Source organism: Narcine bancroftii, chromosome 4 (assembly GCF_036971445.1).
Source record: "Narcine bancroftii isolate sNarBan1 chromosome 4, sNarBan1.hap1, whole genome shotgun sequence".
NCBI lineage: Eukaryota > Metazoa > Chordata > Chondrichthyes > Torpediniformes > Narcinidae > Narcine > Narcine bancroftii.
Window position 1 is genome coordinate 245,000,628 of NC_091472.1, and position 14,750 is coordinate 245,015,377.

Here is a 14,750-nt window from a genome sequence, read left to right on the forward strand (position 1 = left end):
TACTCCATGCCTTTCCTTATCTGCACAGAGCTGCTGCCGGAGTTTACTATTACGGCAGATCGTTTGGACATGCTTATCCTCCCATTCTTTGGCTCGGTCCTGACTGGTGCGAACAATCTCGCTCATCATGGAACAGCGTTGTCGCATGGCTTCTAGCTCCTCCTCTAGATGCTCTCTCTTGTGCTGGGATTCTACTTCTCGCCGAACTAATTCTGCTTCACGCTGAACGGAGCGACGTAAGGCTGTGGCCAGCAGCCAAAAACCATCCGTCAGCGTCCCCTTTTTAACAGGAAATTTACTCTCTCGAAGGAGAGTGTCAACCCGCTCTCCCAGAGGCACACTTGATGGATCTAACCTCTCATCCCAACTAATGGGTGGTCCCAACAAAAACAGGGTATTGGGCAACATGCCAAACCCATCGACTTTGGAAGTCCATCTCAGAATCAAGAACTGCTCAGGGCTCACCTCTTTCTTTCGGCGAAACATCTCGAGACCAATCCGGCTGACTACGCCAATTGTCCTGGGTAAACTCACTTTGTTCGTTTTAGATTGGTCACAGTGTTTGAGCTACCGAAAGAAAATAGACACACACACCGAGAGCACTTCAATTTATACAAATCTTTAATACAAATTCTAAAGCTGATATCAAACTACACTATGTAAGCCCTTCCCAATTATACTTATCAACGGCTGGACTGGTCCCAACTGCCAACGATTGCACACTTGTAGTAGGTTGTCAGGGCGCCGGTAGCAGCTTCTCCACCTCCCCCGACCGGGACGTTGGTTGGACTCTAGAAGTTCTTCTTGCTAAGAGATGTTGCCACCCCTCAGAGAGTCTCAAACTTTAGCAGCAGGACCACGGCTTGTATTACCCATTCTAGCTTATCACTTTGAATACAATGATTTACTTAGCTTCAAGGCCTCGTCTGACAGTCTGCGACCAACAATCCCATCAATCTCAAACAGCAACTGGCTAACAAGCAGGAAGATTAAACGTTCTTGGTACCAGATGTCTTTTTGTCAGATAACTGCATCTCTGGGCCCCATGGTGGAATTTAGCTTTTGCCTGCTGATTCCTACATTATTCTCCAAGTAGGTTTCTGATACTCAGCTTTGCATAAGCAAAAGCATGGTCTAAATCCTCCATTACAGGTTCCCTGAAATGTGGACTGCCCATTCTCTCCATGGATGCAGACTAAACCCAGAGTGTCTCTATGTTCTCTTTGTTTGCTTGATGTTCCAGCATCTACCATTTTTAGTGTCCCTTCTTCTTCTTTGGCTTGGCTTCGCGGACAAAGATTTATGGAGGGGGTAAAAAGTCCACGTCAGCTGCAGGCTCGTTTGTGGCTGACAAGTCCCTAGTATTTACACAACACTACATTTGCAAATCTGTAGGGGTAATTTACTGTATCCACTGTCCCAGTGGTGGTGGGTGGTCACCCCTATTTCAAGGGGTCTGTGTGCAGATTATGGGATCCCTTCATTGAGCACCTTCACTCTGTCCACTGCAAACAGCAGAATCCCTCTTGAGGCCAGCCATTTCAGTTCCACACTCCATTGTCACATTGACATGTCTGTCCATGCCTGGTACTGTCAGGTTGAGGGCACGCTCATAGTGGAGGAACAACACCTTATATTCTGTATCAAATTCAGTCTTCAACCAGATGGGATCAGTATTGACCTCCAATTCTTTCCCCGTTTGCTCACTTTTCTTGATCCCTCTAACTCTTCCTCTTGCCCTCCAGCCCCTTTCTCCAGTAGGAGAGCATCTTTCTCATCTCGCCGCATTCTCCTCCGACAACCTCTCAGCTTCTTCCACCTCTTTCATATATCCGCCTATCACCTTTGAACCTGTGTGTCTCCCCCTTTGCTTCCTCCTCCCACCCCCACCTTCTTATTCGGGCGCCTGTCTGATTTTTGGGCGTGTGAAGAAGGGCTCCATCCTGAAATATTGACTGCCTATTGCTTTCCAGGGATGCTGCATGTCTGCTGAGTTTCTCCAGCATTTTTGAATATTGCATTTGTTCCTCAGCATCCACAGACTCGTTTCCCTCCCTTCAGATCATTGCTTGTTTCTCAAAACTGTGTGATTGTATAAGATTTATCCCGTCACTTCTTGGGGATTTGTTTAGTTTCAGAACTATCAACCAGTCCTTCAACATTTCCTTTATTTCTGAACAACATTAATCTTGTCTGTTATCATTCAGGGATTGCGTATAGCTTGAAAATTTTGAGAGCATCTAATGCATTTAAAATACGATTAAATGTCGTGACTTTGTCAATTTGATTCATTTACTTTAAATTTTTCTTTCTAATTGTCTTTTACTCTTCTATTTCTCTGGACCCCCACATCTTGCTCACACGAGTGAAAGGAATTAGTCCATAGGGTCCTGTCAACCACCTCCACCTTTCAATAAGGTAATACTCCATCTCAAGGACATCATTCTACTCCATCCTGTTATCATTTGACACAAGAAATCTCTGTATCTCATACATAATCCCTGAATGACTCAACATTGTCAATCAGTCAAAGCAGAGATTTCCAAAGATTTCAACCCTTCAAACTAAGACGCATCACTTTACTCCTCCCCTCCCCCTCACCCACTTTATTTTGAAGCTCTCCTCCATCGCTCCAGTCAAATAAACCAGAATTTTAAATGGAGGCCAGCTTTGAAATTGTAATATAATAAAACACTGGTAGTTCTGCATCTGGTTCACCTGATTTTCTTAACTTTTTAAATCACATCCTTGGACCTTATTGCAATAGGTCCCTTTCAGCTAATCTTGGTCCCATTCCCACTGCTTCCTTGAAGCTCACTGGGACCTCATACCCTACTGTCCCTTCAAGTTCACCTGCTTCACTAGAAAGTTTATTAAATCATTACTGGGAGTAATAGACTCTCTCGATCTCTCATACTGCCACTAATTTCTGTCCTGTGTCTTCCACGAATCAAACCTGATCTTTTTTTAAAGAAATTTCTTAAATGGAGATTTTCTTGAGGAAAAGCTGAGCAGAATAGTGTTCACTCCCTTGAGTTTTGAAGAATGATACATAAACTTCTCAGGAGGCATATGGTAGATACTATGATGTTCCCCTGAGGTCTCATCAGAGGACACTCTCCTGGACAGCAGGCCATCACTCCAGAACTGAAATGAAGAAGGATTATTTCCTTGAAGAGATTGTGAATCTTTGTTATTCCAGAAAACTGTAAATGATGAGACATTAAAGGCCAAGATGGGTGGATTGCACTGCAGTGCAATTGAAGGTTATGGGGAACAGACTAAAAAATACATTGAAACCAAAAATGAATAAGTCATGTGCAATTTGCTGGAGGGACACAACAGATCAAGCAGCATCAGTGGGAGAAAAAGAATGGTTGACGTTAGCCAAAACTTTTCATCAGGACCAGGGAAGATTAGCACTGAAGCAGTGGAAAGTGGACAGGAAGGGAAGGGTGAGGCAGGGGCCCTGCATGGAATTGGCTAACATGGGGAAGGTGAAATGTGATGGACAAAGGCAGCAGAATGACAGATGGAAAGGGTCAATTAAAAAAAAAACAATGGTCAGATGTAGGAGATGAGTTAGACAGGGTGGGGAGGATGATGAGAAGTCGAGGTCTGGCATTGCTGGAATCTGATTAGGTGAGAATTGTGGTGTAAAGAGAAACCAGGTACTGAAGAGGAGAGAGTGCAAAAATCCAGTAAGGAAATGGGAATGGAGAGGGTTCACAAGATTCTTCTACATTGGGAAGACCAAATGCAGGGTTCCAAACTTGAGAGCTGCTCATCAGCTATACTGTCTGTGAGTCAGAAATGAACAAAAACAGTGTATGGGAGAGGATCACAGACAAGGTGTGATGGAAGAGTGAGCAGGTGCAGAGGAGCAATCACCAGATGATCTGTTCAACCCCGTGAGTGACAGAGTGAGTCCGCTCAGAGCTCCCTGCTCATCTCTTAACCCAGCTACCACTTGTGGCAGCTGAGGAAGGGTGTGCCATGTGGAAAGCAGGCAAACAGGAACACCTTTTTCCCCACCTGGTGCAAGATGCCTGCAGCTCACACCAGCCAGCACATCCATCTTCATCCATCCTGTTGGTCTCCCAAACTCTCCTTTGTATAGACAAGATGCCCATAAATTGGGTGTTCATAACCCAGGAGGACCTGCATTGTCGTGCAGTCACAGTTTAGAACTGACAGTTTAGTATTCTTGGCTAATCCTATTTACCTCGAAATGTCTTTTGCATCGATAAACCTGTTTCAATATCTTTTGAACTTTTTAATATAAGCCAATACATGTTTACGCTTATTTGGATTATTCAATCCGCGGACTTTAGAAGTTGCAAAATTCAAGTTTGACATTTTTTTACTTTTTTATATATATATATATATAAAAAAGCTAAATAAAATACAAAACAAACCCCCCCCCATAAAAAAAAATTTTTTTAATCCCAAAACCACAATAATGTAGTTAACTCCCCAAAAATCTGGGTGTGGTAAAACCCACTAGTGGCAGATGACTATCAGAAACTTTAGAGCCATACACCCTCCCTTTTCAACAATTCTTCTTCTTTGGCTTGGCTTCGCGGACGAAGATTTATGGAGGGGGTAAAAAGTCCACGTCAGCTGCAGGCTCGTTTGTGGCTGACAAGTCCGATGCGGGACAGGCAGACACGATTGCAGCGGTTGCAAGGGAAAATTGGTTGGTTGGGGTTGTGTGTTGGGTTTTTCCTCCTTTGCCTTTTGTCAGTGAGGTGGGCTCTGCGGTCTTCTTCAAAGGAGGCTGCTGCCCGCCAAACTGTGAGGCGCCAAGATGCACGGTTTGAGGCGTTATCAGCCCACTGGCGGTGGTCAATGTGGCAGGCACCAAGAGATTTCTTTAGGCAGTCCTTGTACCTTTTCTTTGGTGCACCTCTGTCACGGTGGCCAGTGGAGAGCTCGCCATATAATACGATCTTGGGAAGGCGATGGTCCTCCATTCTGGAGACGTGACCCATCCAGCGCAGCTGGATCTTCAGCAGCGTGGACTCGATGCTGTCGACCTCTGCCATCTCGAGTACCTCGACGTTAGGGGTGTAAGCGCTCCAATGGATGTTGAGGATGGAGCGGAGACAACGCTGGTGGAAGCGTTCTAGGAGCCGTAGGTGGTGCCGGTAGAGGACCCATGATTCGGAGCCGAACAGGAGTGTGGGTATGACAACGGCTCTGTATACGCTTATCTTTGTGAGGTTATTCAGTTGGTTGTTTTTCCAGACTCTTTTGTGTAGTCTTCCAAAGGCGCTATTTGCCTTGGCGAGTCTGTTGTCTATCTCATTGTCGATCCTTGCATCTGATGAAATGGTGCAGCCGAGATAGGTAAACTGGTTGACCGTTTTGAGTTTTGTGTGCCCGATGGAGATGTGGGGGGGCTGGTAGTCATGGTGGGGAGCTGGCTGATGGAGGACCTCAGTTTTCTTCAGGCTGACTTCCAGGCCAAACGTTTTGGCAGTTTCCGCAAAGCAGGACGTCAAGCGCTGAAGAGCTGGCTCTGAATGGGCAACTAAAGCGGCATCATCTGCAAAGAGTAGTTCACGGACAAGTTTCTCTTGTGTCTTGGTGTGAGCTTGCAGGCGCCTCAGATTGAAGAGACTGCCATCCGTGCGGTACCGGATGTAAACAGCGTCTTCATTGTTGGGGTCTTTCATGGCTTGGTTCAGCATCATGCTGAAGAAGATTGAAAAGAGGGTTGGTGCGAGAACACAGCCTTGCTTCACGCCATTGTTAATGGAGAAGGGTTCAGTTCTTAATCAGACATCATCAACCCAACAATTCAAATCCCAAAGACTGTTCCAGATCTTCAATATCCAGCAAACTCTGTGTCAATTTTTTCCATTCTTTCCAATCCCATTCCGCTTATCAAATACCCTCCTCTTAGGTGACGACGATGGTGACCATCTACTTCCTTGCAACTCTGGCAACGAATTAGCAAAGATTAATGCATCATGGTCATTCTCAAAAAATTGAGACTGAAAATTTCCATTAAAAACATTCAATACAGCAGAGTAATTTATAGCCCTTTCTCCCCAATACTTCTTTAGCTGAATTAAATTCTCTACGCCTCTTAATAATTTCCTGACTCAAATCGGCATTAAAAAAAACACTATTGCCCTGAACCATCTTTGGAGTTTAATTCTATTGAGCCTTTTGAACCGCAATCCGTAGCACCGAATCAAAACTGCTCGTGATGGTTGACCTCAGCGCTCTGTGCTCGGTCCAATTCTAAACCATCCAGAAAAAATTCACTTCCCAACACATCAGGGATCCATTTTTAAAAAAATTTCAGCAGATCAGAACCCTGAATATCTTCTGGCAGTCCTACTATTTTTACATTATTCCGTCGACTTTGATTTTCCAAAGAATCAATCTTCTTCAACAATTCTCTCTTCTGAATCGCCCATCCCACAAAAGAATCTTCCACCTTTTCCATGTTTTCCCTATTACATTCCACCTGATCTTTACAATCATGAAAATCCTCCTCAATTTTAAAAAAAATTATCCTGTACAGTATCCACAGCTTTCAAACATTTATTAACATCAGCTTTAACCACATTCATATCATTCTTTACAGATGACATTTCTTCACAAATATTGTTCATTTTAACCTTCATTTCCATAAATCCTTGATTAATTTGTGTAGACATCTGCACTGACATATTGTCCATCTGATGGGCAATTCCTTCCAAAATAGAGAACACTGCTTCATATCTAGAATCCCCTAATCCCTCTTGAGGCCTACCTTCTTTAACTACAGCTCCCAATTTAAATTCTTCCTGACTGAATTACATCAGTGCAGGGCTTTCTTCTTCTTCTTCACCTGCAACTATATTAGAGTGTCCAGCAAGGCTGCGGGTTTGCATCCCCCGTCGGCAGTCGCCCGACTTCGACAGGCCGCTGCCATCCAGGTACCCCCACAGCCCATACTTTTTCCAACAACTCCCAAACACGCGCCACACTGTGCATGCCTGTGAGCACTGCCGACCGCACAGGCGCGTCCTCTGACACACCTCCGCGTGTCCCCAGGCCACCGGGTGCTGCAGCAGGCTCGCGTAATAAACTCCACTCAGCCAACTCAACTGCACACCTGGCTTCACGGGATTAATTCCGACAACTCCGTGGCTTCAACCTGGTAAGTAGACCTCAATTCTTCAACACTCTTATAAGGTCATTTCTTCTGCAATTGAGCTTTAGATTTCTTCACATTTACTGTCATTTTCATTCTTCACATTTGCTGACATTTTCATTCTTCACTTTTCAAACACTCTTTCAAAACTTTTAATTTCAGGTATTTACTAGTTCAACCGGGGAGAAGTGGAATTGCGCATCTTCCTACGCTATCTTGCCACATGTATTGGCTTGTATTAAAAAGATGAAAATTGATATAGCATTTTTGCAAGAAACTCATTTAACGGTAGAGCTTTATCAGGTGTTTTATGAGGATTTGTCTTTTATATTTATGCATGTGCTTTAGCAAATGACGGATGAACAGTCATTACCAGAATCTTGTTCGAGTGCGATTATTACAATGATTCCAAAGAAGGATAGAGATCCATTAAATGTAGCTTCATGTCGACCAATTTCTTTATTAAATGTGGATTATAAAATAATAGCTACGGTATTGACAAATAGACTTGCTAAATAGTTGCCACAGTTAGTACATGTTGATCAAGCTGGTTTTATCAAGAATAGATGTGCATCTGATAATATTCTTAGATTGATAACATTGATTAATTCATAGAGACAGCAACCCAACCAACCAATGGTGGTTGCGCTTGATGTGGAAAAAGCATTTGATCAGGTTGAGTGGAATTTTTTATTTAAGGTGTGGAGAAGTTTAACTTCGGCTTTCTTTTTACTGGTTGGGTTAAAGCACTATATAAAAATTCGATTGCTAGGGTGGTGACGAATGGTCAAACTTCTTTGCCTTTTAAATTAACGAGATCAACCCGTCAAGGTTGTCACCAGCCTTGTTTGCATTGGTCATTGAGCCATTAGCTCAGGCAATTTGACAGAATGATAATATTAAAGGGATAAAAATAGCAAAAGATGAATATAAGATTAATTTATTTGGTGATGATGTTTTGATTTATTTGACACATCCGGAACATTCTTTGAGGTTCTTACAAGAATGTTTGATTCAATTTGGAGTGTTATCTGGGTATAAGGTAAATTGGGACAAGAGTGAAATGTTGCCGGTTTCGGAGGGGAATTATGAAGCATGTAAACATATTATAAAATTAAGATGGTCTGATAAAATTAAATATTTAGGAATAAATTGTGGATGCAGATTATCAATCTTTATATAAATTAAATTAAGTGCCATTATTGAAAAAGATTAAAATTGATTTGGTTAAATGGAAGGATCTTCCATTAACATTAGTAGGTTGAGTAAACTGTATTAAAATGAATATTTTCCCACATATTCAGTATTTATTTCAGTCAATTCCATATTTGCTTCCAAAGAGTTTTTTCAGGATTTGAATGGGGCGGTGAGGAAATTTTTATGGAAGGGAAAATTAGCGCGAGTAGCTTTGCAGAAGTTGACATGGAAATATGAGTTAGGAGGTCTTCAGTTGCCTCATTTTCAAAATTATTATGAGGCTGCTACAGTTCTTTTTGGCAGATTGTTCAAAGTACAGACCACACTCTGACTGAAAAATTTAGCCCTCAGATCCTTTTTGAATCTTTCTTCTGTCACCTTAAACCTATGCTCTCCAATTCTAGAATCTACCTTGGGGAAAAAAAACTGTGAACATTCATACCCATCCTGATTTTGTAACCTCCCTAAGGTCACCCTCATCCTCCTTCGTTCCAGAGAATAGAGACTCAGCCAATCTAATCACTTCCTATAACTCAACACCTTCAGTTCTGGCAACATACTGATGAATCTCCTCTGCATCCTTTCCAATTTATTGATGTCATTTCTGTCGCTGGGTAACCAGAGCAATAATTTTTAATTATGCTTCATTTTCATGCTTTTTTTTTCCCATTCTGTTTGATGCAGAATTCTTGCTATGTAATCTTTGTTCAACCCTGTTAAATTAGAAGCATCAATGTTTCAATTTATGCTTTTGGTGTTTTTTTTTAATGTATTTCCTTCAGGTGGTTTCTTTAAAATGAGTTACTCATTGTTTATTTTGCTAGTTTAGGTTCATTCATGAACTGTTCTTCCAATTTGGCTTTCCTAATTTGCTGTGTTTTATTTTAATTTTATAACAATAAAATGTTTTTCTTACAGTTTCAAAGCTTGATAATTTGCTCATTTTGATGACTTTTTACATGAGTATTGACTTTTTTTTATATCTTCCGGTCCCCTCATAGCTCGCTTGATCACTGTGGCTGTCAGGAATGTGGGTCATTGTAAGAATTTTATGAGAGATGGCATTATTTAATTTTTTTTAATATTGAATTTATAGTGGGTTCTGGCGCTGCAAACATCTTTTGTATCCAGCAATGCTATTGCAGTAAGAGATAATGTGAGAATCTGTCAAGAAGCTCCCATCCCAATAAAAGATACGAGAACAGGTTGGTTGCAATCCGACCAGTCTCTATATCATAAAGTAAGGAGGCCTTTTTAAACTCTAAAAATATTTTAAAAAAGAAAGAAATGGAGATCTTTTTGATCAAGTATGTTAATCCCACTTCTCTTGGTTCTTTGCGGTGCATATTCTTTCTTCAAGTGCTCATCCAAGTATTATATCAATGCAGATACTCCACATTTCTTTGCTGTTCATGGGCCAGCACTGATACAGAAATCAGTATGTATGTGTTGGTCATTCTATTTCAGAAATAAATCATTATATTAATACTTTGTAGTCATGGAAATATTGCAGTGCAGCAGCAAAGTACAGTTCCAACAGTTATTATTGGCTTAAATTAGAACAGTTGAAAGGTCTTTGTGTAGGTATTCTAACTGACACTATTTTATTGCATAAACATTTATGGATAATATAGGTTGTTATAACCGAGTGTTGAATTAATTTGCTTGGTTTTCTCCTTCAGGTCCTAAGCCTCCAAGGTTCAGTGCAAGCAATGAAAGGCATTCTTAATTTGGTATGTCTGATTTTTTTTCCCTACTTGGGCTTATGAGTCTCTGTGGGTGTTGCTCTATTACAGAATGATTCCACTTCTCCCTGGCCATAACAAAATGTCTCATTGACTCTCCCTGTACTGTTATTGAGTGGCTGCATAATATTTATTCCGATATTTTATGGTCTGTGTGAGTTCTTGTTGGGAAAAACATGTCTGAAATTGTCACTGGTCCAGTATATTGGGGCCATCAATGAGATGCATTAAATTGATGTATGTTAATAAATAAACTGGAGTTTAACAAAAAGTGCTTGTTAATGAACACAGCCAGCTAACAAAATTGCTTCATGTAAGAATGTTGAAAAGTTATGACGTTTACAAGAACTATTCCATCGCCACTAAGGTGAACATATTTTGTGGGGAACAAACGCTGCAATAAAAAAAATAATATTTTCACCATCAAACTGTTGATAAGGGCTTCCAAATTCCACTTAACTTTTATGTTGAAATTATGCATTTTTCTTGGCTATTGCTTGAACCATCCTCTTGTAAATTAAGAGAACAGGTTTTGCTCTGGATAATATGGAAGATTTTTATCAATTTACCTTTTCACCACTTTAACTTTTAAGTTACTCATGTTGCTGTGCTTGTTAAATTCTGCTTTACCCCTCAATGAATAGATGCTAGTTTTGACTTGAATTTAATTTTTTTTTGTTAACTTTATACAAATTTTGTCCTGGGAATACAATGGATTAGATCTAGCTTTGTGAGAAAAATTAACAGTGGTGGGAGGTTATCACCCAACAGTTGTGTAACAGTATCCTGGAAACTACTTTTTTTCCGATTGATTTGAAAGTCAAGTGAGTCCCACGATAGATGGATGAGTCATCCTGTCTGATCAAGTCATTTCTGTCTTTACATGTCCACATCTGAGCACCTTGTCCATTGATCTGAAGCTCACAGACGCCCAGTGTGAATGACTCATTAAGTATCCCCTGCCCAACTTGGGGCACAGGCTACACTTTTAAAAAAAAAAAAATTCACATTTAGTTTATTCTACTTGATCACTCCTGTAATCAATTGGAAGAATCTTGAATGAAGTACTTTTTTTTTTTAATTTGTTTTAATGACACAGCACCAAAGAGGCCCATCATGCCATTGAAGTCTGTGTCTCCCATACACACCCAATTAACCTACCAACTTCCATTTTGTAGGGTGGGAAGAAACATTTTAGAGGTAACCAGAGCTCCCAGGAGAAATCCACGCAGGTCACTGGGAGAACATACAAACTCCTTAAAGACAGTGCTGGATTTGAATTGGGGTCACTAACACTGTAATGGTGTTGTGCTAGCTATGAGATTAATATTTATTTTTAAATAAATTGTGCAATGTTCCCTATTGGCCCCATCAGCCCCTCAGATCCCACAGCACCTGACAAAAAGTAAGATACCCTTGATCCTGATGAAGTTTTAGTTTGTCAAGATTTTACATTTCTTCTTTAAGTTTTGTCATTATTTGAAGATAAACAAGAAAATCTGAAGATGCTGACTGGGGTCTGGTGCAGTGCACAAAAACGCTGGACTAACCCCTGGCAATGCATTTCAGGCACCCTTTGAAAGTAAAAGGAAGTCACATTTCAGGCCTGAACCCTTCACTGGGAATCATTTTGCTTTTTTTCTCCTTGTCAAACTTGATGAGAAATTATTGACAGCTGCAACAAGGCCACTTTTTTTTTATGTTCATCCTTGAATGCTTGGGAGAAGGTTACTTTCTTTCAATGGTTGCTATCTGTACTTCTTGAAGTTTGGAGCTTCATGCAGTTGTGAGGGAAAGGAAACATAAATTCAATTAAAATAGATAAGCAACTCTGAAGAGATCATAAAGGTTGGCCCCAAATATCTGCCTTTGCCCATCTCCATGGGAGAAGCTGCATTGTGAACAGGAAGCTGAAGAAGCTTTGGTGTTTTACTACAGTATATCTTGTAGACGTCATTAGGCAAAATACCCAGCCTCCGACATGTTGTAGCTATAGCAGTTATGTGGCTGGCCCATCTTCAAGTTGCCATAACTCTAAGGATGTTGATGGAGGCTTTGATAATGGGCATGGTATTGAATACCATGAGGGTTGAACAGACTTTCTTAGAGATGCTCATTGCCTGGTGTTGATGTAGCCTGTAGGCTACTTGCCAGTTGTGAGCCCACTCCCATATATCGTCCACATTGTGCTGCATGTCGGCTTCATTGCATGTTGAGATGCCAGAGGAATGGAACATTGTGAAATTGAGTGAAAACCTTTGAAGATAGTTGGCCAAGGAGACTGCCCTGGATGTCGAACATAGGCACAATATAGGTCCTTTTGCCCACAATGTTATCCCAAACAATATGAAACTACTCCACAGCAATCTAATCCTTTTCTACCTCACACCCATAACCCTCTTTTTTTTCTTACATCCATGTGCCTATCTGAGAGTCTTTTCAATGTCCCTATTTCCTTTTGTTGCCCTGAGGAAAAAGGGTACTGGCTGTGCACCCTTTCTAAGCCCATCATAACTTTATATACCTCTTTAAATCACCATTCATCCTTCATTGCTCCAAAGAGAGAAGCTCAGCTCTGGAAACCTTGCTTCAAATAACATGTTTTCCAATGCAGGTAACAGTCTGGTCTATGTCCTCTACTCCCTCTCTGAAGTATCTCCTGTAAACGAGGAACCCAGAACGGATCACAATGCTCTAAAATGACCTGTGAGATTTTTCACATCCAATAACCACAAATATCTTCTAGCAATTTTTGTCCCATTTCACTTTTATTTGGGCTTGATGCCAGATTCAGTGATTGCTACTTCAAAGTCAACCAGGTCCTTTCACCTCAGCTCATTGTGATAAAACACAAAAGCCTGCAGACACAATAATTGAAATAAAAACACAATGCTGGAGAAACTCAGCAGGTCAAACAGCAAACTTTACTTATCAGAGATAAAGATACATAATCAACATTTCAGTCTTGAGCCCTTTATCAAGGTTTCGTGCACCTGCCTACATTTTGTTCATAACTTGATTAAGGGTTCAAACCTGAAACATTGGTTTTGTATCTTTATCTTTGCTGTTTGACCTACTGAGTTTCTCCTGCATTGTGTTTCACCTCAGCTAAGAAGTGAGTTTCGTGTCTCTTGCCGGCACTGCCACAATAACTAATATTATGCTAATGGTTATGAGTGAAGAAAAGAATGGTAATTAAGCACAGTTAATTTCTTTGCAATTTTCATTTTGTGAAGAAGTTGAATCTAAACAATTTCTCCACATGGGGTAGATACCATCTTTTTTTTTGAATATTTTATTTTTGATTTTCCAAAGACTCATGGAAATCCAATAAACAAAATATTACATTCTCTTTCCACATAATATGATTTACAGAATCCTTATTTCTCCTCCTTACACCCTCCCTTCCTTATGCCTTAAATTATACAAATACCAAAATATAAAAATACAAACATGTAAAAACCACCTAAATACCAACAAATACAATGATCCTCCTCGAAGCCAGTCTTAATCCAAAGCTAAAACATCCTGACTGGGACAGTCAGAGTTCACGGTTCTGACGCAAGATTTCAGACCTGAAAATCAACTGTTTCTCTTCTGCTCATGTTTGCAGCATTTTCTGTTATTTTATTATCCAGCATTTATAGCTTTCATAGATTTTTCATTGAATGGTGCTGAAACATGACTTGAGCACTAAAGACTTGCAGTTCCTGGAGCAGTGTCCATGAACTCTAGTATAACATTTCAAGTGTAGGATTAAAAAACATTTCCAAAATGCTCTACAGAAATCTGATGTGTACCATACAAATTTAACATATTTTTGTTTAAAATGATAAGAAAGTAGAGATTTTTTGATTCAGAGCTTTTCCCTAAAATACCATTGGAACAGAGGATTTTGACCAGTTGCTGCAATCAAAATTCAAGTTAAGGTTAATCTACCTGATCTCTCCTGTAATCAATTGGAAGAACCTTGAATGAAGTACATTATAAAATTTGTTTTTAAGGATTAAACACAATAGAAGCCCATTCCGGCCATTGAAGTCCGTGGCTCCCAATTAACCCACCAACTCCATTTTGTGAGCTGAGGAGAAATGTTTTGGAGGGTAACTAGAGCACCCGGAAAAAACCCACGCAGATCATGGGGAGGACATACAAACTCTTTACAGATAGTGCCAGATTTGATTTTAATCACTTTGTGATTAATATTTAATTTTAAATAAATTGTGTATAATTTTACCTTCATTCTGCACAGTTTTCATGTCAGCCTTGAAAAAATTGTGTGTTTGTTCATGTTGAGGAAGAATTTATAGAAACTTTCCACTTATGAGGGAAAGTCATTGGCAATGGGTAAACCTGGCAGTATTTTTTTTTAATCACCATGCAAGAGCAGACATAGTTTGCTCACAATTGCTGACAGAATGGAGGCTCATTTAGGAGTTTTCGGAAACATTATTTCTCAAGACTGCCTTGATCCTCCCCATCTCATCCTATTTAAAAGAAAGACAGTGCCTGATGAGAGATGTCTGCCCAGAACATTAACCATCCCTCTGCCCCACAGATACTACCTTACACCTTGCTTGCCTGCATCAATTTGCTTTTTTTTTTGCTCCAGATTTCAGCATCTGCTGTCTTTTATATCTCCATAGATGGTT

General features: G+C 40.4%; 1 protein-coding gene across 3 annotated transcripts in view; it reads left to right on the forward strand.

Moving 5' to 3' along the window:
- Window positions 1–14,750, forward strand: part of pgap1 (post-GPI attachment to proteins inositol deacylase 1) — a 142,083-nt gene that overhangs the window by 105,364 nt on the left and 21,969 nt on the right. For all 3 annotated transcript variants that reach the window (XM_069934579.1, XM_069934578.1, XM_069934580.1), the window contains exon 24: window positions 10,036–10,086. In XM_069934579.1, coding sequence (XP_069790680.1) covers window positions 10,036–10,086 — 51 coding nt within the window. The remainder of the gene's footprint in view (window positions 1–10,035; window positions 10,087–14,750) is intronic.